The 24846-nt window shown below is 28.5% G+C and overlaps 3 protein-coding genes across 3 annotated transcripts; 1 reads left to right on the top strand and 2 right to left on the bottom strand.

Moving 5' to 3' along the window:
- Positions 1–7482: 7482 nt before the first annotated feature.
- Positions 7483–9016, bottom strand: LOC139093824 (alpha-1,6-mannosyl-glycoprotein 2-beta-N-acetylglucosaminyltransferase-like). The gene is made up of 5 exons (XM_070644667.1): positions 9011–9016; positions 8397–8910; positions 8111–8327; positions 7903–8011; positions 7483–7849 (listed from the first exon to the last, which is right to left on the bottom strand). The coding sequence occupies exons 2-5, from the start codon at positions 8879–8881 to the stop codon at positions 7527–7529; spliced, it is 1134 nt and encodes a 377-aa protein (XP_070500768.1). The 5' UTR covers positions 8882–8910; positions 9011–9016; the 3' UTR covers positions 7483–7526.
- A 4189-nt stretch (positions 9017–13205) lies between these two features.
- On the top strand, positions 13206–13898 carry LOC139093821 (cathepsin L-like). Its single transcript, XM_070644664.1, has one exon. It carries the CDS (start codon positions 13206–13208, stop codon positions 13896–13898), a length of 693 nt encoding a protein of 230 aa, XP_070500765.1.
- Positions 13899–21372: 7474 nt separating this feature from the next.
- On the bottom strand, positions 21373–23201 carry LOC139093808 (dehydrogenase/reductase SDR family member 7-like). Its single transcript, XM_070644648.1, has 4 exons — positions 22697–23201; positions 22131–22636; positions 21793–22073; positions 21373–21610 (listed from the first exon to the last, which is right to left on the bottom strand). Exons 1-4 carry the CDS (start codon positions 22818–22820, stop codon positions 21526–21528), a joined length of 996 nt encoding a protein of 331 aa, XP_070500749.1. The 5' UTR covers positions 22821–23201; the 3' UTR covers positions 21373–21525.
- Positions 23202–24846: the final 1645 nt, after the last annotated feature.

Here is a 24846-nt window from a genome sequence, read left to right as displayed (position 1 = left end):
TCATTACGAGAAATGATGTTGGAAGGTCGGAAAGTCAACATAACAGATCCTGAACTGATTTCAGGGTGTGCACGTTATTTGATCCCGTTTGCTGTAGGCGCTGAGAATGATATTCGTCATTCGCCAATGCCAATGTCATTGTTTGGGTTTAGACAGCTGGCTACAACGTCAACATTCTATGTTATAGCCGTTCTACGTGAATTGGAACAACAATACAACACAACAGGTTTTCGACTAGCTTATTGTGAACGTGCGAAAGTCACGCGCAATTTCGGCTTCGCCACGTTCATATCAAGACAAGTAGCATTACAATTGAACGATCAGCAGTTTTATGTGCTTACCGATCGTATACTAGCTAAGTTGCCCAATGCAACGCCTGTATTGATTCACCAGAGCAACTCACATCTTATTCATCACAACCGTTGCGATTTAACGGACGAAGTTCGCGAGGCAAACTGGTTGCATGCCAATTTGGCCGACCCGACATTGCGTATACATCCAATTGTTCGTGTTAATCAACCGAGTTCATCAAGCACTGTCAATCAAGTTCGGTCTCATTCACCAATTCGAGATCCACAAGAGACAGCTAGTAGTCCTCCACCGAAATCGCTACGATCCGTAATCGTTAGACCTCCTTCGAGACCAGGCACTAGTAACAGTGTTGTGATTAGACACAATACTCCACCTGCGTCACCTGAATTGTCATTAGGTGAAGATTATGACATAGACGATGAAGGAGAATTAATTCCCGCAAAGAAGCAACGTAAATGACTTCTTCCTGTGGGAAGGATGTCACTATTTGAAAGTGACAGTCAATTTATGAATTTAATTATTAGAATTTCCTACTTGAATTACTCATATACACACGCATTTATACTTACACTCACATTACATTCTAACTTGTAACGGTCAATATTTGAATAATTACTAACACGCTAGAAGCGCTTTCAATATCAGGCGGAGAAACCCCCTGTACTTTTCTATATCGACACGTACAATCGAAGTGAAGTAGTGGTAGTGCGAGAGGCACCAATTAATAAGTATGGATTTAATTATGTTTAAGGCCGATTTAATTAATTCTTTTTTTACAAACGTTTAATAGAAAACGTCAGCATTTATACAGCATTGGAATAAATTTACGAGAAGTCATATTAGAGGCATTTTTCGTGAATTTTATTACAGCGTTTTTCTTTCATGCCTTTATCGAACGCACATCACGACAGTCCTCCTTTTAAAAAAAATAAAAATTATTCTACCTAAATATGATGTAATCAACCTCATCATCATCATTATTGCTCTTTCAAAAAAGATTTAATTGTTTTGTTGTAAACACAACAGTAAATATACATAGGAGTCGTTCACTTATTACGTTCTTCCTTGTGTAAGTTTATTAACAGCTCAAATAAGAGACATTTTTTTTTCATATGGAAATTTTGTAGGAGGAGGAGGTTTAATAGTATTAGTAATAGTAATAATCTTTATTTACCATAAAGGTATCATATTTTGATTTAGAAATGAAATTGATACAGTTGAATTTTTTGGTACACAGTATTTTTAAGACACATTGATATGTAGGATCAAGTTAACAATTTTTCAAGTCAAAGTTTCGAATAATTTTAGGCTCTCGTTTCGGCGGCTATCTAGCATATTACGAGATACTTTTCAGGCTCGTTCTATCCACATTCCAATCATTAGACAATCTAGTAGCTCTCGTCCCTCTATCTCTCGCTACACTTCAAGTTTATGACCCGTTCCTTAATCCAACGTTGCCCAGAATTTCAAATTAGGCTTGATCTCGTACATTAAGCAATCGAAGTATCTTATAGGAAATGGCTGGATTCGAACCGACGACCTTCGAATTACCATACTAAATTTGAGCCTTACCTATTTGACCAGCAAGGCAATTAACTGCTGTTTAGCGCATTTTTGAGACTTGTTTTCAAAAAGGTAGGTTAATACGACACTTTGTTCGTTCGTTCGGCTAGAACGGGAGATCTTGAAAACTAGTCATCGTAGAGAGCTCTGGTTTTTAGCGCATTTTTGAAATTTTTTTCAAAAAGGTAGCTTAATTAGACACAATGTTCGGTCGTTCGTTCGGCTTCCGGAATGGTTTTAAAAGATCAGTTCCATAAAGTTATTGGCGCATTTAAAAGTTTCAAATCAACGCATAAATGCTATAATTAACAATTTTTCATTTTCATATACAACAACAACAAAAACAACAACACGTTTTTTCATTGTTTTACAGCTTTCTTCAAAGTTTTTCGATGTTTTTTCAGTGTTAACTGAACAATGTTTGAATTTTTTTTGAAGGTTTTAATTTTTAAATTATGAAATTCCGTTAAATAATAAAGTTCTTAAATTTGTGGAGGTTATATTTGGATCTTGTTTTTTAGGTCTGGAAGTAACCTGAATCTTACTGGATCTTGTGTTTTAGGTTTGGAAGTGACCTGGATCTTACTGGATCTTGGTTTTTAGGTCTAGAAGTGAACTGGATCTTACTGGATCTAGTGTTTTAGGGCTAGAAGTTTCCTGGATCTTACTGGATCTTATGTTTTAGGTCTGGAATTGACCTAGATCTTACTGGATCTTAATTTTTAGATATGCAAATGATCTGAGTCTTACTTGATCTTGGTTTTTAGGTTTGGGAGTTACCTGGATCTTGGTTTATAGGCCTAGAAGTGATTTGGATCTTACTGAATCTTGTGTTTTAGTCCTCGATTTTAATGGATTTAAATTTTTTTATGCCTGGATTAGGGTTGTCAATTACAAATACCAATATTTGAGTATTTGGTCCATTTTGAAACTATTTGGGTCACCAAATAATTTGTATCTACCAATATAAGAGTTAAATGAAAAGCAAGTATGAAATTTTTCCTTGTTTTGAGCATTGTTTTGATTAAATATCTAGTGAATACAAAAATTTAACACATGTTGTGGTTTTGAAAGTCAGGACGACGAGATAGAAAATCCCACTTCATGTCCTTATGATTAGAATGGCTATAGTCATGAATTGACTTAGATCTAGACATTAAATCATTCAAAAATACTAAAAATAGGACTGAGAAGTTAAATGTGCGGTATATTTCATTGAAGTCCATTCAAGCTACGTTAAAAAGTGTTGAACGAACCTTCTCTGCATGGAATGTTTTAAGTCGAAATTTCCTAATCATATTTTTATATTTATATTTATTATGGTCCGTATTAAAATTTAAAGACCTTAACTTTTCATTTTCAAAAAGCCGTCTGATTAAGTCCGTATTCCTAATCAGATCCTACTTACTAGTTATACACTAAGCGAGAATATACAGGCATTTTTTTAGAAAATTCAGATGTTTTTAGGGGCATATCCATACTTTTGAAAATATTTGATATTTTTACAATATTTGGGGGTCTCGATATTTGGGTATTTGGTATTTTTACAAATAGAAAAAACCCAAATAATTGAAAACACTAGTCTGGATGTGACCTGGATCTTGGAAGTAATCGGGATCTTGACATAACGTAATAAATGAACGGCCCCATATATAAAGAAGGAAAACTGCTTTGTCTAAAATATTTTAGATTCTTCGATGGAATATGAAATTTTAAAAAAGCTTTTCAATAATGAAGAAGTGCATAAAAGGTGAAAAATCCCACAATAAAAATATGGCAATGGGATTGGTCATATTTTTCTTCTCTATACTTTGTATGTTATTGTTGCAGAACACGTATTAAAGGCTTATACTGATTTATATTTGTGTACATTTTTGATTTGAAATTCCGTGGTGTTATTACATTCGCATAAAAATTGTGTAAATGATATGTGTGTAAGGTAAGTATAAATATATGTATTTGTGAAGGATAGGGCACGAAATGGTTATTTAATTTTATTCTTCTGAACATTTTCAATATTTTGTTGGTGCGAAATGAACACAAACAAACATATAGCCATAAAAACTCTGTATTTTTGAAGGAAAAATCCTTAAATTGTTATTTTAACATCCCTTTATACTTGTTTTTACATGTCTAACACCTTTTTTCTGCAAAATGTGAATTAAATTTCATTTAATTATCTTCATAAAATTATGGGTTTATTATAATGTGGCATGATTTTTTTTTTCTTTTTTATGCGTCTCTTAAAAGAATCAATGATTTTTTTAATTGTGATTATTATTATTTAAAACAGCATATTAATGTCTTTTAACATTGTTAAATCTTATCGAGAATTGCTTTGAATATCGAAACCTCCGAAATATTATATTTTATAAGTATTAGCTATAATTATTTTGTCTGCTATTTTATTTTGTCACATTAGATTTATTGTTATCATATGCAAAAAACGGTTGATACAGTGCAGAGATTCTTGGAAATTGAAATTTTTACTAATGCTGACGATTTCAAACCCAAAATTAAAAAAGGAAAATTTGGGTGTACAATAATCTTCAATTTATTCAATTTGATCGATAAATGTCAAAATCAATCAAGAAAATCTCAAAATAACTGTAAATTGTACAAATAATGCAATAACATATTGTACCATTTATACATTTATTGTTTTTATTAATTTGCAAATAAATTTTCTTTTAATTGAGAGATTTTTTGTCTTACAATCGTTCAACAATCCATTCTTCGTTTCTAACTTATTGTTAAACGTTCTTCTCATAAGAAAATAGTCAGAAAACTATTGAATTAACAATTTTTAATTAATTTCATAAATCTTAAAATTTATCTCTTACCTACCTTTAATAATAACAATTTTTTCTGAGAGGACTTATTTGTATTAAATTTTTTTAAGGCCGTTTAAAATCAAAATTTTCAGTCACTACAATGCCACATCAATTGGAATTGTTATAGCAAATATCTAATATGTATATAAATAACATGAATGATATGTTATCAAAAAGTATTTAAGCATTATATTAAAAAATAAGCTTCTTGAATAGAATAGAAATACAGATTCGGATTTGATAAAACAAATGTAATAAATTAAATAATGTAAAATATTTATTTGAAATTAAAATAAATTTTTGAAATGGTTTATAATTGCTGAGTTTGATATCTAGATTAATAGGAATTTTTCCATTTTCCAAGTAAAAATGGAAAACTTCCAGTGGAATTTTTATAAATCAAGTTCTCAAATTCCAACGTATATAACAGAATGTAGTAGAAATAAGAAGAAACCAAAGGAAAATTATTAAACATGCGCCCGGTAGGAAATGAGAAAATCTATGAATGAAGGAGAAAAAAAGAAATTTACGACACAGAGATTATGTGAAAATTTTATTATAATGATAATAAAAAAAGATGATTGTAGAATAGATGCACATTATGAACCAACAGCCAACAAAACCAGCGAAAATCTGATTTTTTTTTTTTTGCAACAACGTCTTCCTAGTGAAAACAAATTAATCTTTTCGTAATCTTCTTATAATGCACCATCGTGTGATAAAAAATTTTGTATTATTTTCACTTCCGTTGCTTATTTGCTTACTTGCATATTTGCAAGATTGCTGCTACATTCATTTTACAACCATCATGTTAACATAAAAGCAACGTCGGAAAAGGAAAAGGGACAAATAATTTCTATTTGTAGAATAAATTAAACGACAAGGAAAGTCGGAAAGGAATTTTCAAGAGAAAAATTATAAAGATAATGGCTATTCTATGTTTTCAACAATGTACAGCAAAGAAAATAATTGATAGTTTTAGTTGTAAAAGATCAATAACAATCTTTTAGCTTATATTTCTGTGAACATTCATAGACATTTTATATTGTTTTAACATTGAAGAGATATTTCGACCGAAGAATTTATACAGCATTTTATCGTTTAATCTCTTGTCTCTTTTCCACACGTCTTTATTTTTTCACTTCACTTTATTTCACTCAATCGCTGCCATGACAGCAATATAAAATCTTTATAAATTTTTGATGACGCTTCAACTTGATGTAATCAACAAACATAAATTAGATGGAATAAAAGTGGGATACAAAGAGCAAGAGTTTGGGAGTTGGAAGAATATTTTTTGAACATATGTGTGCGATGACTGTCATATACGTCGCATATTGTTGATGTTCTCATAAAAATATACATACGTTCGTTCTTCTTCCTCTTGCCCTCATCACATTGAATCTACATACACGTTTACATGTATAAAGATGAGATAATGTATATAGTCAGTAAAAGTGAAGTAAATAAGCATGTAAGTAAATTCATACGTATGGAAGCTTGATGAAAAGTTAAATATAAATGAGCATTGACTAGAATGATAAAGTTGTTCTTGCCTTTTTTCACTTTCTTTCGTCAACAAAGAATAATGAAATAAAAATATTGTTAGAAAGAATATTGGAGGGGAAAGAGAAAAATTATGAAGATAAAAAAGTAAATGCCAGATGAGAAATGAAAAATAACTAGATTGCTGTAGATTGATGTACTTTATTTACTTTTGTTATAAACTAATCGGTAAATTTGAAATTTGAAGTTGATATTCGGCTATCAATAAAATATTTAAATACAATATTTAAATACAGATCGTTTCTATCAATAAAATATTACCTAAAAGTGCCAATAAAGGAAAATTTTGAAATTGAGTATTGTGGCTCAGGAAAAATAAAGTAAATGATAACACTTCTAGGCTAGAGGGCGAAGCCGACTCATGTTTAGCTCGCTATAGCCAGCGCATATAAACGCATATTAGCCGGCTGAAAAGAGAATTTTTACCTTGTGAATTTCATACAAAAATTGCAAACTTTTTCTTTTTTAGCTGCATAAGTTCGAGACTCAGATTTGTTTTTTTTCTTCTTTTTTTACCCTAAAAAGTTTAAATTTATGAAAAATTATTATTTTTTGGTATTTATTTCATAAATTTCAAGTATCTGAAGTAAAAACTCATTCAAAACTAAAATAAATCATAATTAATCAGTTCATTATAATATTTTACTATCAAAATCCTTCAGGAATGTTAAATTAATGTCCAAAAGTTTAAAATTTCACATTTTTGGCAGTAAATTTTCATTTTCTCTAAAAGATATGTTGAGAAATACAGAAAATTGTAATTATAGATAAAGAACTACTATATAAAATGCTAAACTTCAATTTAAGCGAACTAATCATAAGGATTTATTTCCATTTTGAATGAGTATTCACTTCAGATACTTAAAATTAACTTTTTATAAACCAAAAAAATATAAATTTAAATTTTTTAGTGCAAAAAATAAGAGAAAAAAAAATTTGAGACTCGAACTTATGCGGCTAAAAAGAAAAAAAAAATTGAAATTTTTGTATGAAATTTCATTAAACTTCACAAGACAAAATTTCCTTTTTTCTGCCGGCTTTAGCTACGCTTTTAGCCGGCTAAAGAGGAGTTTAGCCAGCTAAAGCGAGCTAACGAAAATTCACGAAATTTTTTAGCCGGCTAAAGCCGTTTTTAACTGATCTTAGCCGACTATAGCGAGCTAAGCTCGGCTTCGTCCTCTGCTTCTAGCTACTTGTTTTATGTTTTAAAAAATCCTTTATATTTTTTGAAAACTATAGTTTAGAGATATCTTAATTTTTAAATTGATTTGTTATATTTAAACACAACATGTGATCTCTTTTATCGTTCCAGCCACCATTCTTACTTAATATGAAATTTGTATTAAATTCATATCCAATCTTAAGGTTTGAGGGATAAAAATTGTCCAAAGAATAGTGAAAACTTTCTATTAAATTTGTAACAATGCTTTCAGCGCTACATTCTACATTTTTAAAAGCATGCATACCACATTGTCCGATATGAAAAACTCTTGGAGAAAATAAACTAAGTGTCTGTAATTTATTCACCATGCAACTTCTGCTAATATGTTGAATACTCCAATCCCAATTGTAATCTAACAATTAAAGGTTAATTAAGTATCGTATGAAAAAAGTTTTTATTAATTACCATCGTATGTACAAAAAATATTTGAACAATTTTTTATATTAATCCACGTGCTCCTTTTAAAAGCCATTCCCATATTATGCTTACTGGAAACCCATTCACTTTTTATCACCTTAATTAAATACAAGTGTTAAATGATTATAAAAGTCAATAACAAATATAATTAATTCTTTAATATTTTCGTGTGTCAGGTGGAAATTATTTTACTTACATCATTGTTTATAAAGGAAATATTTCTTGTTGGTACTTTATGTTTTCCCAAAACTAATATATTGCATTCTTTACACACTTCTAAAGCTTTACTTTCCATAAGTTTTATCATATACAAAAAATCTGGTGCTACATAATGATCTTCCTCCAGAAAGAGAAAATAACCATCGTAGTTTTGTGTAATTGTAACATGATCAAATACTTGATTCGCTTTCCACCTTAAAAAAAGTCATTAAAGAAATGTGATTTAAAAATTAATTTGAATATGTACATAATTTATAATTTACCACCAGTGATGCTTGATTTGTGCATAAGCAGCTTCTCTGTAGTGACCAAATGAATCTGGAGAATCGTAACTTTTACATTTAAGAACTTTTGCGAAATCTTGATTTACGTCACGAGCACAATCTTCTGGATCCGTTCCAGGAAATTCTTTTGGGTGTAATTGAATCGAGTATGGATAAAAAATTTGTAGAACTCGACAAAATTTAATACTGTTCACTATGTGATTAATTTCATCGTCGAAATAATCATGAGAAAATATAAGTAATGTTTGAGATATATTAGATGCAATCGATAGACCATTAATTAAATGTCGTAAATATTCAAATCGTTTGTGAACTTGGACGACAACAACTATAGATTCATTTGAAAACGGTTCAAACACATCATCATTTAGAATTCTTTGATTTCTATTTTGATTGGATATAAAAGATTTTATTGAAGTAATATTTGTTATGTTAACATTGTAAATTGATGTAGTATAATCCATTGCTGATCTTATTACTTCTTTCGTATTTGCTAGAAAAAGATCGGTCAAAAAGTAACTGGTAGCATTTCAACGTGTGCTGACCGAGCAACTAACAGTTTTATTCATAAAAAAATTATAATCAACACTTACAATGAATTTCACTTAATTGAAAATAATGTTGGAATACAACTATCATTACAAACAAAAAGAGAAAAAATCGAAAAATAAAAAATTGTTTTCTTTTAACTACCATTTTAAAATACTTTTTATGATATCAATGTTTTGTATCACTTGGTTTATAAGACACTAATCTACATTCTAATTTACCTATATAGATCTATATTAATATTTAAAAAAGAGGAAAAAATGTGTTGTTTTAATTTGCACAGTAGTTTTATTTTGTTTTACTAGTTAGTACTTTTTTTATTATTGTATATAACTTGTTTGAAATATAAATATGGCTTTTAGATAACTGCTGAAACTTAAGGTTGACAAGATTGTATTGTTCGAAAATGTACACAACATTGATAACATGATGAAAACTATGTGTTTTGTAAGACTTGGAAATAAAAAATGTAAATTTGTTAAATCATATAAAACATCTGTCGTTGATAATAGCGAATATCATTTCCAACTGAAAATTGTCAATGGTTATTTAAGGTTGGCTTTTAAAATACTTTTTATTTATTTATTATATCATGTGAGATATAAAATCAATTTGCTGATTGTATTAGGACTATTTGAGAAAAAATTACTGTATTGAATTATTTCAATGGAAAATTTATCTTTCTTTAATACGTGATAGTGAAACATTTTTTTTAGTCATCACCAGTCATATTGAACTAAATTTTATTAAACTATATAGGAGAAAATCGTTAATGACATTTAATATCCAATATGATTTCAACTAGCTTTTTTATATACATTAAATTTTGGTTTCAGAAAGCCATTTGTGACAAGTTTCATATTATTTTTTGCTTCTTAAATATATTTGTCATACACCACCATCATCAACTACACAAAATCCTTCTTAGCTTTTATATTTTTTTCCTCTTTAACTCAAGAACAATGAAAGAATCATACTTAGTTTAACGTGCACACTAGATGGATACATAGATTGAAGGGTAGGTTAAAAATGTTCGAACAAAAGAATCAATGTTTTTATACAAAAGAACATTACCGCCACATGTCTCACATTTCTTGCATTGCTATTGGATTTTTTTTTCTTTCCTTTGTTTTTACGTAATATTTTTTGTTCTTCATATTATTACATATTATGACTAGATAAAAAAGAATCTGTGCTTTTATTATTACTTTTTTGTTTCAAAATTGTTAATTTGTTTTATTTTCATCTTATATATGTGACTTTTTTGTATATTTGAGTATTTTAATTTATATCCAAATATATTATTAAATTTTAAAACAACTTAGGTTTATTGAAACAACATGGGTATTTTAAACCTAAATATTTCATGGGAAATTCTATCAGATTCTATCAAGTTCTCATCTCAGCTTTTTCTTTTTATTTCATTTTTATTCTTTTATTACAAGCGTGTATGTATATGCAGACATGAAAAATGTATACGTGCAGCACGCTATACGGATTTATTTTGCTATCAGTTTTATGCCCAGATTTATAGAAAAAGTGATAAAAATATCTCGATGCTCACTCCCAATGTATATAATTTTCATACTATTCTCCATTTTACGTTCTTTTACCAAAAGTTCTTCTTTTCTTTAGGTAAGAAAAATAAGAAAAAAATATGATAAAACTGAAAAGAAAGCACACAAAAATGTGTATATATAAAAATTGACGTGTTCAGAATCTCAACTATGTAATAAGACATGATAAGAAGAGGAGGAAGTAAAAAGATTAAATAAAATGTTTTATTTGTAAAAGAAAACAAAAAGGTGCTATTGTTTAATACTATTCAATATCTAGTTATTAGAATTATAACTTGTAAATATGTTGACCAAAAACTTTAAAAATTAACAACAACAAATATATTTCTCTTCCACTTTTTAGCCCATTTTTGAAATTTTTATAACTAGACATCGTAGATAGAGGTCCGAAAATTACCGGTAATCGGGATTTGACGGTAACGGATATTTACCGATAATTACCGGTGATTACCGGTGATTACCGACATTAGAAGACCTGTAGAAGCTCCACTAAATAAAGTCTTTAAATCAGACTTTGTGGATGGTAAGAGAGCTCGAGGACCGAAAAACTCCTGGAAGGAAGCTGTTGATAGAGACAGCATTGCACTTGGTATTGGCAATTGGCAGGCGGAAGCCGGCGATAGAACCAGTTATTGGCGACATCTGCGAGAGGCCATGGATCACAATTGATCTGTACGGCCAGCGAACAAACAACAACAACCGGTAATATCCGTATATTCCGACTATCCGAATATTTAGGGTAAAAAAAATTTTTATTTCTGATCTCATTTTTTGGTGATTTTTAAAAAAAAATCATTTATAAAAGTTTTTAGGGAATGGCTTGTATAGAAGAGTTGTAAAACATCCAAAAGTAAGAACTCTTGCATTAAAACTATTGACTGTTGGACTTCCTGCAGTTTAAAATTTCCAAAATAAAAAAATTGAAAAATGACCGAAATTTGGTCAGTTTTCGATTCTGCCGTTTGCGCTAAATAACTAGTTTTTCATAACCCAATAAGTACCTGAAAAGTTACCTTTCTCATCCCTCTATCATTCCTGATATTACCTTTTCAAATAAATAAAGCTCTTCTTCGGGATTCATCATACAAAATGACTGATTTTTAGATGTGACCAAAAATAACATTTTTTTGACCAAAAATTACATTTGACTTTGAAATTTATATATCTTGAAAAATGTCTAAAAATAACGTTTTTACCCTAAACAGAAAAATAAACTGCGGTCTTAATATTTATATTTTGAAAAAATTCGTTAAAAATCTGTTACCGCTGGATAATCCATATAAATGAACGGTAACGGTAATGGATATTACCGGTAATTAGTGGTAACGGACGGTACGGATATCCGTCATTCGGACCCCTAGTTCCATTATTAAACGTATTTTGGACTTAATAAAATTTTGTTGATTTTTGTTAATTAATGGTTATTTTTTTTCAACATTTATATGCTCTCATAAAGATTTCACACGACCATCTTCGATCATACGGAATTGTGTATGCTAATGTCAACAATTATATGCATAAAAGATTCAAAAATCTTTAAAGAATATCAAAAGATATATTATTTTTCATCTTTAGTTAGTTAGATTAATAAACAATAATCGTACTGTTAAATTATATCTGAAAATTTGCAAATTGATTGAATATACTATTTTTTGGTGGTATACAGTTTGTACAAGCTATAAAGTAAGAGTATTTATTTTAAACTTTCAATTAAATTTTCTAAAGATACGCAGAGTAAACATTTTAACGATTATTCGTTATTTAAGGAGAAAATTGAATATGCAATAAAATTATAGTAATGCTGAAACAACAAAATATCTTCACCTGAAAATTCAGCAAAAATTAGCAATGAATATCATAGTCTGATTAAAATTTGTAGCCAATTGACACACACATACATAGTTGAATGGTTTTAATAATAGAATGTATGAAATAAATGTAACGAGTCAAAAAAAGCGAGCATTAAACAAGATTATATTTAGTCAATAATTAGGTAGGTAGATAAAATTTATTTATTATTAGCGTATACTTATGTTTATATTTTTAATAAAAATGATTTAAACATGTAAGCGCTCACAATCGAGCTAAGATATTTTACTTGAAAATTTCCATAAGAAGTTATGCAATTAAAACTTAAATTTATTCGAATTCTTCAGTCATTAAATATAATTCAGTGTTTACATCATACATAAAAATTTTATGCAAAGAAAATGATTTTAAAATTGTTGTTTATAATTTTTATCTGCAAAAACTATGTTAACTCTATTGAAAGACTTTCTGAAAATCAAGAAGAAGATTTGTTTGAAGTGTACTTGGTAACAAAAACTGACTTTAATTATAAAAAATATTTTTATTATCTTATTAAATCTTTCAGGAAATGTTTAATATTTCATTTGACAATCATCATCGACAAATTTATTCATTTTCATTGTTAGACGATTCTTTGAATTCTCGAAAAAATGCGAGAAAGCATTTTTTGGAAAATTTTTATTCAATTGAAACACACAACCTTAGATATAAAAATGGCAAGGAGACATTTCGTCAAGCAATTCATCCATATGCACATTTTTCCCGTGAAGATTTTGTAAAATATCGAACTGGATTGATCCAACCGCAAAAAGTTTTTAACACATCATCTAATAATAGTACTATAATAACAAAAATGCCAAAATCTGTACGACTTGCATATCCTGAATACTTTAACTGGGTTGATCGAGGTATTGTAAGACCCGTCAAAAATCAAGGATTATGTGGTGCATGCTATGCTTTTGCAGCATTAGCGGCAGTTGAAGGACAAATGGGCTTGCAAGGAAACAGTGCAAAGCTTTCAGAACAAGAAGTTATAGATTGTGCAACACATGAAATCAAGTTTGAACGTGTATTTCTTGGCTGTAAAGGAGGTGATGATACAGCTGTTTATAATTTTGCAAAAACGCATGAAGGTGTGACATCTGAATATTCATATCCTTATCAAATGAGAGTAAACAGATGTAATACTAATCGGGCTAAAGTTCATGGATCAGCGGTAAGCAGCTATGTAAAATTGCCAGTAGATGAAGAATATATAAAGGAAGTTCTATTTCTACATGGTCCTCTTTATGCTTCATTTCATGCATCTGATGCTTTTACGGCTTATTCAAATGGAATTTTTACAGATCCAAATGGAGATTGCTCTGGTGAAAAAAGCAATCATGCTGCTTTGCTCGTTGGATGGGGTACCGAATATGGTCTTGATTATTGGATACTGAAAAACAGTTATGACACTTGGTGGGGTGAAGGTGGGTTCTTTCGTATAGCCAGAGGGTATAATCTCTGTAACATTGCAAGTGATGTTTCTTATCCAATTATCAATTAGGTATAAATTGTAAATAACTCATATTTTTGATTGTTAATAATAGAAAAAAAAATAATTGAAAGTCCTTTTGTACTGTTTTATTTTTTTATTTTTTTTTTTTTACTTGGTCTTTTTATTAATTTTATTTTTGACCGCAACACATAGTGTTCAAACTTAACTTTTGTCATATTAACAATTGTACTTTAGTAAAACATTTGATTTAAAACCGACGAGGTTAATATAAAGTTAGACTCATTCTTGTTCCGACTTATATCATGAATTAAATAAAGGAATAATATTATTATATCAATGAGCTATTGCTTCAAACCAGAGCTCTTAACGATCTTTGTAATGTGAAAAGTCTCCATATAATATTCGAGTGAGCTCTAAATATTTATTTTTAATAAATCTTATAGAATGATATAGGAATTTCTTAATTAAAACTTAGTATCAACTTTTGAAAAAAATAAAATTACTTTTCAACGATAAACCATAGTTTGTAACACCAGGTTACGGAATTCTTACTTAAATAAATAGGGTCCTACATATGTATTTATGTTCACTTATTATATTTATATTAAGTTATAGAATAACGAACTTTTTTTAAAAATTGAACAATAGAATTCTCAGAATTTCTAGTACCTCATTTTCAAGAAATCACCTTAATATCAAGTGCGATTTTGTAATAAAAATATTGAATAAAAATTTTTATTTTTATTACGGAATCATAAGTTCTCACTTATCTTCCATTAAATTGTATTATCCCGTATTATTTGTCCGCTCTCTCAAAGTTTTATTTTTTGATGTTTTGTCTTTAACTAACCACTCGTACCAAAAATATATTTTTATTATTCCAGATGGAAAACTTTAATGCGCGAAACCAAAATAAAAAGAAGGAAATTTTAGAAATTTTATGAATTTAATACGTTTAAAAATAAAATAAAAGTATAATATAAAAGTATATAATATATACCTATATTATATTATTATATATATATATATATATATATATATTATATACATATATTAAATATATATTATATACCATATATATGTATGGGATGAAAAGGCAACGTAAAGTAATTAATTTTTGTGGATAAAAACTTTTCTTTTTTACCTCTCCCCATTAGACTTTAAAAAGCGATATAAAAATGTGAGTGAAGCGGTTTTTTGTATGACAAACTCATGGGAAATCATTATGCACACCTAAAAAGTTTTTTGTGTTCAAACCGCCAATTTTCTCTCGTTCCATCCTACTCTCTCCACTGTCATCACCATTACCACATCATATAAACAGAAAATATTGAGCTTCATAAAACTTTTTTTATGTTCTGAACTGTTCATTCTCTTTATTCACTTCACTTTTACTTTGTGTCGTCTATTAACATCACAAATTACATTTTAATTAAATTTTCAATGCTCTTGCATTGCCATTGATGGGGTGGAAACGAGTGAGAAAGAAAAAAGGTTTGTACGATAAGCATTATGCCTTTATGACTGGGCAAACCCTTAGTCATTACATGATTTTATGCATTCACCATTTTTGTTACTTGTCTTCTACTTTCTTTTATATGCATATAAGATTTTAGAGATTACAGTTAGGAGTGAGATTCTTATACTCAGTTATGCATACTATAAATTTATTATTATATAATTTTTCCCTATATTAAGAAAAACTATGGGAATGTTTATAAATTTACAAAATATGCTCGTTTGTAACTTGTAAAAAAAACACCAATACTTCGGACTAACTGTATATATGCACCAAAACTTCACGTGTGGAATCAATTGTCTTTTTAACCAATTTCAACACTATTTGATCCATTAATTCAAAATATTTGGATAAAAGCATTGAAACAAATAATACTTACGAGGAAAACCACAACTTCTATATTGGTTCAGAAATTCCGAAATGAAATAACGTTGTTTAAAAAAAACTTTAAGTTAAGTTAAGAAGTTTTTAGGTTGAGTTGAGCAAAAGAACAAAGTGTAATATTAAGCTATCTTTTTCAAACAAGTTTCAAAAGTGCGCTAAAATCAGTTACTCAACCACTCAATTTAAAATGTGTATTTCTAAAACAAAGTTCGATAATATTTCTTGAATTTTAGTTTTTTAAATAAAAATCTTTTTTTGAATAAAAACTTGTAAAATTATCAAAATTCTATATTAATTGTAAAAAAGTGATTGCATATAAAAAAGATATCTTTTTAAATATTATTATCTTTAAAGTTGGTAGTCATTGTTCGATATACAAAAATGTTCATCTGGATCTATGATCATTGTCTATATCATTTCCACTTATTTATATGAACTTTCTCGTTGATTATGGCTTTTGAAAGTTCATGCATGTGAAACGTAAAAGCAAGAGAGATGAGAAGGATTTTTCTGTAGGTATCTGAAAATTTATAGCATACTTTTTTTTGTCTTACATGTTGCTGCTGTAGTGTCTGAGGAATAAAATTGAAAAAAGAAAGAATTATTCACTGCTTGAATGGACATTTTTTCTCATATTCACTAGCTAACCAACTAACCACTGCTCCATACATACAACGAATGAATGTTAGAGCTCGTATGCTTTACTAAAATGTAATTTATAAGCCAATGTGTCCAGTCACTCTGTGAAAGTCATGTAATTTTTAAGGTATATGTATGAATGTATGGTGGAATTCAAGCGAGTACAAAAAGTAAAAAATTTATATTTTTTAATGCATGCACTACACTATGTTTCAATTATCTGTAAGCTATGTGCTTTATCTCTTCCTTTGCTTGAATACTTCGTCTATACTCCAAGCAACTATTATTATGTCCCCTCTCTGCTCGTATATTGAGAAATGATTCATTAAATACTAGATATATGCATATTGTATCTTTTAGAGACATGTGGAAAGGATAAATACCAGTCATGAGATAAAGTTCATGTTTTCGTCTGTTTAAAATGTTTTTTTTTTTTTTTTATTATTTTTTATTTTTTATTTATTGTTTAATGAAAGTGTAGTTTTAAATTGAACGATTTTAACATAAATTAGATGTGTGTTCTAATAGTGGTTTCCTTTTTTGGATCGTTTAATTAGTCGAATCTTATACTTCAGTTCTGTTTTAAATTATAGCCTACCAATTTAGTTTAAAATTGAAGCAAACATTAGATCTAATAGAAAATTTATTATTTAAATATGTACCTAATCATAGAAAACAATGAAAAAAAGAAATCATTTATCATTGAATCACGAGATGACAAAGAGTTATGAAAAAAGTCGTTTGAAAAAAAAAAATCATCTCAAATTTTCCTTGCCAAAGGAAAAAACTCATTAAAAAAATGTCTCCATATTTTCAATGCATTAAAAGAATAGCTTTAAAAGAAAAATTGTAGAGTATTTTCATGATTTCGAATGAAAATATTTCTTTAGTTGCCTTTCTTTTCAAACATTCTTAACACGTTTTGACTTTTGAAAATTGTGAATTTATTTGTTTGTTATAAGTATTAAAAATATTTTCTTCTCTTTTTTATTAATGCTTTGGTGTAGAAAGTATGATTTCTCAAAATCCCGGTCACGATAAATTTTCGGAATTGGCATTTAAATTTTCAGGATTTCGCAGGAAATTCTAGGCCCTGGATCCCGAAAATAACTATTATTTACTATTGTGGGGAAGTTTTTTGAACAGTTTAAGAGCCAAAATCGATAAACTAACATGACACAATCTTTAATTAATATTGAGGAAAATTTAGAAAATTATATGATTTAAAAAAAAATCTAAACTTTTTGATAATTAATTTGCATCCAATTGCATCCAAATGCATCCATCTGAATTTTTTGTATGAATAAAGATGAAAAATTGCCTTTTTTAGTTTGGAAAACTAAATCAGAAATAACATTTTCTATGATATTTTGACTTTATTTTAAATATTTTTTAAAAAATGTTATTTTTTAGAGTCTTTCATCATTATATAGGATGAATTATTATTAAGGGAAAAGTCGCATTTTCAAGATTTTTCACCATATTAATAAATAAATTGTCATTTTAAGAGTTTTTAAAGTATTTGGTTAAATTTTCAAATACATTTAGATGCGCATCCAAATGCGCAGGCCTGCAGTTTTCTGCATCTATGCATCTATGTGCATCTAATTTTGGCAAATCCTATAAAAACTTAAATTTTTAAGGTTTTGAGATTTTCCAAATTTCAAGTTTTATTTGTTTTATTATTTGGCATTGTGATTATTATTTATTTATATTCAGAAAATTTTAATTAATTATAATTTCTTATTTTAAATTCTTATTTTAGGGGCAAAAAAACGAATTTCTAGACACCCCCGTCCCCTCCTCGTTACAAAATGTCCATGAAAAAAAAATTTTTGGTTAAGGCTGTTACAAAATCCTAGACCCCCCTCCCTCCTAAAAAGCGAACGTAATAAGTGAACGGCCCCTTACCCTTTTCTTTTTATTTTATTATTATTATTTTTTTTTCTATTTTGTTAAATTTCTCAAAATTTTCAAACACATATCATAAACATTCTAAGATATTAGAATTTTAAATTATTTTTTAAATATGTTACTTATGTTCGTATGCTAACATGAAAGATATTTGATGTTCTTCGTTTAATGTAAATTTTTTTGGCGAAGTACAAAACTTATATTATGTATATTAAAGTAAATTCCTTTAAAAACGTTCTTAAAAATTAAAGAAATTTTATAATAGTGATGATTTTGAAGATTTGAACAGTCATTTCCGATGATAATTATTTAAATTGAAAAAATTAATAAAAGAATGTAAAATTCAAATTACATAGAAAATTTCATAAGGGCTACAATAAAACAATATTTCATTGAGCACGCTGCAAAAGTTTTCTATTACATAACATTCCTTTTTTATATTTAAATGATTTTTCCTACACTTTAACACTATCAAATTACGATATAATAAGTCAGGCGGGCTTATCTATTGGTATGCACGAAATATATTCAAAGATATATAAATATTATGTTACTAGAGTATCGGGAGCGCCCGTGGCACCCCATCTTCAGAATTTTCAGCTTCACATAGCTTCATGTGGCATCCCATTACACCCACATTCCTTCTGATACCCCTCAATTTTCGGTTTCACATGGTTTCACACGGATTCACATTACACCACTCATACCCCTGATACCCCTCAATTTTCGGCTTCACATGGCCTTCACATGGCTTCACATAACTTCACATTACAACACCCATACCCCCTGATTCCCCTCAATTTTCGGCTTCACATGGCTTCCGTTCTTCTTTTATCAGCAAAGGAATTGGGTGTTTATAATATATATTAGGAATTTCGAGAAAAAATGGTTGAAATGGATTAATAAAAATTTTATGAAAATTGAAAATTAATTTTGATTGTTCTTTTTACTTTAAAAGTTCATAACTTTTCACACGTTAATTCTTTTAGGATAATTTCCTTAGCAAAATATCCGGCACCTAAGTCACCTTTGTTCCGTTGACTGAAAGTTAGAGAACTTTTTATATAAAAGACAATAATTTAGGACTGTTGAATTATAAAAAATCCGCCGAACAAATATTCCACAAATTAAAATGCAAGCAAAAATTTGTTAGATTTTTAATTTCCAAAAATTTCTCTTCCAAAAAAAGTTTTTCCAAATAAATATTTTCCAAATAAAAATTAACAAGAAAATATTTTCCAAAAAAATAATTCCAAAAGGTAACAAATACAAAAAATTCCTTTCCAAATAATTCTATTCCAAAATTTTATTTTCCAAATAATTAAATTCCAAAAAAATATGTTCCAAAAATTCCGAGCCAAAAAAAATATTTTCCCAAAAAATATAGTCCGCCCAATTTCTGGACATCGAGGTGTCACACAAAAATAGAAACAATATCTGAGAACTTTTCAGTTCGAATTTTATCTGGAGTAAAGTGAGTTTGACCTTTCTAGATTGTGAAATAGCTAAAAATGAATTCCATTCTTAGAATTCTTATAAAATTCTTTTTTGGTCACATATCATAACCTAAGAATTAAAATACACGGCATTTAAGCAATTAACTTGTAAGTTAGAAAATGAGAAACTGCATCTGCAAAATTATAAAAACTTTAATTTTTAAGTGAAAAAATTTATTGAAAAATTTAATTTTAGGTTCAAATTTTTTCTATGGAGAAGTAACTAGCTAAAAACCACCATATATTATTAGTATTGATTGAACAGATTTAATTTTTTAAAATCCGTAAAGGCACAATAAAATTGAACCCAGAGCCTAAATTTAATCGAAACTTAGATTTGAAAATTACATTCTTGATACTCCATAAGCAAGTTTAATTGAGATAGTAAAAAGTTTTAATATATATAGTCATATACAATTGAGAATGAAAAACTTTATAAAGGTTCTAACCTAAAATAAACTTTTGCTTGTTATAAATATATTTTTTCTCTTATTAAGCTTTCTTTACTATAAAAATTACAAATTTCCCTGTGAGTGAAGCGCATTCTTCGGCAGCTATAATTATTCGAGTATCAAATAGATGAGAATTTAATGAAAATCAATTCTTAGCGTAAACATGCTTTTAACACGACTTGAGCTGAATAATTGCAGTATTTTACAAAATTTCATTTCCTAAAATTCATACGTAAATTAAAACATTAAGTATGTCGTCAAATAATAGTGAAAGCAAAACGCAATGAAGAAGATAAAGATTTTTTTTTACATATTTGGGCTCCCTACGAAGTCTAGTTTTGAGATTTCACAGACCCTTGATAACAAACAAACAAAATGATGAAAACAAGTTTTTAAAAATGCACAGAAAAAAGAGCCTTTTTTTGTTATTAACGAGATTTTGCTGTTATATGTTTAAAAAACTTTATTATGCAATTTTAACGAACTTCAGTGAAGCGAAAAAAAAAAATCAAATAAAATAATGTAATAAAAATTCTTGAAGTTGCACATCATGTTGCATATTTTCATAAAAGTGTATATCATGAAGAGCTTGATTCGAATATGCATTTTTAAATACATAAAAAAGTAGAAAATATTTAGATTTCAGTCCAAAAATTAAATAAAAGCATAAACCCTTCAGGTTCTGTATATTCTGTAGAATTTTGTAGAATAATTTTTGATTAAATTTTTTAATGTTATTTTGACTACCGTATGTTTAAAATTTGATTATTTTCTTTATTTAGTTTTGTTTTCACTATTATTTGTTCTTTTGGCTCTGATATCAATGATGCAAAATCCATTATGTTACAAAGGATTTGTAAGTTTTAAAATAAAACAAATTCAATCTATATGTTTGATGTTGAAAAGTTTTTCTGGTGTTACAAAATGGCAACTCTTTGAGAGATGAGTTTTTTTTAAAGAATTTCATCGAAGAATTGTTTTTTTTTTTCAAGTTTGAATTTGATTAAATAAAATTAGATAAAACTATAATATTTTAGCTCCTCTATTTGAGGTTTCATTTGTTTCTCCCGGGAACAAATAATCTAAATTTGCTAATCTCAAATTACAGAAAATTTAAATTAATATTAACGTTAATATATTTATTTATTTGCTTATATTTTAAAGCAAGTATTATTTCATACATTTTGATTTTAAAATTAAAGCAGATGAGATTCTAAACGTTAAATCTTATGTTCAATGAGTGATTTTTAATAAATAAAACAGACTAGTTTTCAAGCTCTACTTGGATCATTTGAATTGCTGTATCGCCCATCTCGAATCTTCTTCAAGCGTCCTGTACCAACAACTGCAAGCAAACTAAGGAATGTGCAAAAAATTAAAGAAAGAATATACATAAAATAATTTGAATAAAAAGTTTCATCACACATTTCTACTCGATTGGTTTGAAAAATTGTCATGAATAGAATAAAGTGGAAAAATATCCATATAAGAATGGCATGTGATATCTAAGCAATAAAAATATTTGAAATTTCACTCACAACCGCTTGATGTTGGGATAATATAAACCAATATAAGCAATCCAATTGATGGGGAAAATTCCTGACCAGCATAATCCTGTGTTATTAGCTAACGCCACAGCATATAAATAGGCACATCGTTCGGCTGTCATTCGTTTGTCGTCACTTTGAACGGGTTGATTGTATTTTTGACCTGGAATCTCAACAAATGCTTCTTGGAGGAAATTTGAAAATGTTGGGCCAGGACAGTAAATATTAACATTGATGTTAGGCTTCTCATTTCTTAATGCTTCAAAATATCCCTAAAAAATTAAAATCACATGAACATAATACATATTTTTAAATTTAAAAATGCATACATGTATAGCATGCTTGGCTCCGGTATACGAAGCAGAGTTTGGTGCTCCTATAAGTCCAGCTGTTGAACTTGTTACCGCCAACTGTCCCTTAATATTATTTTGTTCGAAATATGTGACAGCAAGACGTGATAAATGAATAACAGAGAACACATCTAACTCAAATAACTCTCGATCAACATTGATGTCAATTTTATTCCATTCTGCTCTCTGTGATCTTCCAGCATTATTGACTAGAATATGGAGACCACGAAAATGCTGTACAACACGATTGAATGTATCTTGATGATATGCGAATTTCAACATATCTAATGGTATTACAAGAACATCATCTGAATTCAATGCTCCTCCAGCAAGGACTAAACATTCTTGTTTAGTCGCTTCTAATTCACGAGAATTTCGTGCTGTTAAAACAAGTCTAACACCATTTTTAGATAGTACTTTTGCAAGTTCTCGTCCAATACCGGAACTTGCTCCAGTAATCCATACGACTTTTCCTTTTAAATTGCCTAAAGTGTATATGTTACAATTCAATCTCATTAATTTAAAATTTAAACGTTTTAACTTACTAATGGGCTTTCCTAGAATCGAAGCAATAAACAGTTCAATATCACAATCTAAAATTGTCCATAAAAAAAATTGAACTATATAATATATAATAACAATAAGACCGATTGCAGCTAACAATCCCATTACTGATGAGTTTTGAATAAAAAATAACAAAAAACACTTTTCAATGAGTTTCTAATATCTACTGAATTGTCAATTTATGGAATGTTGATATGGACATCAACAAAGCAAAGATCATCAACACAGTTATAAATTAACACGTTTATAAAAAAAATTAATCTTATGTGTGTTGGTAATAAATTAGAAAAAGTTGAAAATGTGTATTAAAACTTGAGATGCACAATCCCTGCTCATACGTACTACTTAAGAATGTGAATATGTCTTAGTGGGTCTTAGTATTTATTGCTAAGTTTCTATTAAACTCGCATGGAGTTTTTTATTTGTGTTTGAATTTTACACCTACAGCATTTATTTTTTAAAATCAAATACTATCAACAGAAAAAAATAAACTTTCTAACTTTCTGATCTTAAATTTTTTTTTATAGGTGGTTTTTTTTTAAAAAAATTATTTATAAAAGACATGCTGTTTTTGTAAAAAAAAACTTATCAAAGAAATAAAGTTTTTTCAATAACAAATCGTAAAGATATATTCTGTAAAGAAATAGTTGCTATTCATTTACAAAGATAATACATACATATTCTATGCTTGAAATTCCTTTTGTTTTATTTCAAAAAAAGCTTCTTTCAGTCATCATTATCATTACATTAATGGGAAGAGTTTTTTGCCATCGTACTTTCATTACAATAGAAAAAAAATTACAAAAGCCCTCGTGCTATTGATCGAGGGACTTAAGCGCATTTTTGTCCTAGCGATCAGTAATAGATTATTAATTCATTCCAGATCTTCAAAACGATATCTAGTAGGATCCAGGTCACTTCCCAACCCACAAAACGAGATCCAGTAATATTCAGGTCACTTCCAGATCTGCAAAACAAGATCCAGTAGGTCTATCGGAAAAATATGCAATAAAAATAATTTTTTCTTATAACGGTTTTCTGAGATTCAAACTTTCTAACGGTTTTGCAAGTTTAAAAATTTTTCCGCCAAAAGTTGTTTACATTTTGTACTGAAATCAAAAATTCTAAATGACCGATAACCCAATAACTCGATAGAACTGAGTTTAGAACAATCCTTAGCTTTCTACGATGTCTAGTTTTTGAGATCTCGCGTTCCAGTCGAATGAACAGACAAAGTGCCTTATTAAGCTATCTTTTTGAAAAAATGCGCTAAAAAAAACACAATATGGGTGACAATGACAATTGTTAGAAGTACAACTTTTGTCTCTAACTTATATTTTGTGTTTACTTTATGCTTTTCAATGGCACAGTTCGTTCAGCACATTCTTCACCACACCATCATTAACATTATAGTCATTGTTGAAAGTGTAATATGTTTACCATAAAACAAAAATGGTAGCAAAATGAAAAATATTTTTACGAGATTCCTAATGGAAGTAGTTAAAAAATTATTCTACTTTAAATTTAATAATTATCAGATCGTATGCAGGGTAGAAAGATTTTCCAAAAAGTCATCTTAACTCGGTTGCTTCATGTTTGCTCACAATACTTTGAATTGAATCGTACTTACCGAATCGTACTTAGTTTTATGAATCAAAATTCCCTTGAAAAAAAAATGTCAGAACTTTCTTTGAAAAATATCTGGCTTCGCCCCTGTTCATGAATTTTGAATTTATGAAGAAATGGCAATAATTTTATAACTTGTTCAAATATGTATAATATGAGAAATTTTTTATTCAAAATATGATTTCGACTCCTGATATGAAATGATATTCTATTGGCATTGGATGTTCGTTTGTTCCTTGATGCATTGACAATATTTGAATTGGCAAATTCATTGATCAATTCAATTTAAGCTGCAAATTATTTTTGTAAATAAAATTTTACGCATGAAAGTCGAATCACAGCATGTATGTGTATGAATGAAAATAGGATGTAGCAATTCATGCATTATGTGGAATTAATTTGCATAATTAGATTATTAGTTCACCTCTAAACTGCTTTACTACTTCCTATGTATTTCTATTGTAGCATATTGCTGTTTGGTTGTGTTGTTGTGCATATTTCAAAA

This window comes from Chironomus tepperi, unplaced genomic scaffold (assembly GCF_022539635.2).
Source record: "Chironomus tepperi strain 1889 unplaced genomic scaffold, CSIRO-AGI_Ctep_v1 contig_338, whole genome shotgun sequence".
Classification (NCBI taxonomy): Eukaryota; Metazoa; Arthropoda; class Insecta; order Diptera; family Chironomidae; genus Chironomus; species Chironomus tepperi.
The sequence above is the reverse complement of the archived record's forward strand: the minus strand, read 5'-3'. Positions and strand labels throughout refer to the sequence as shown.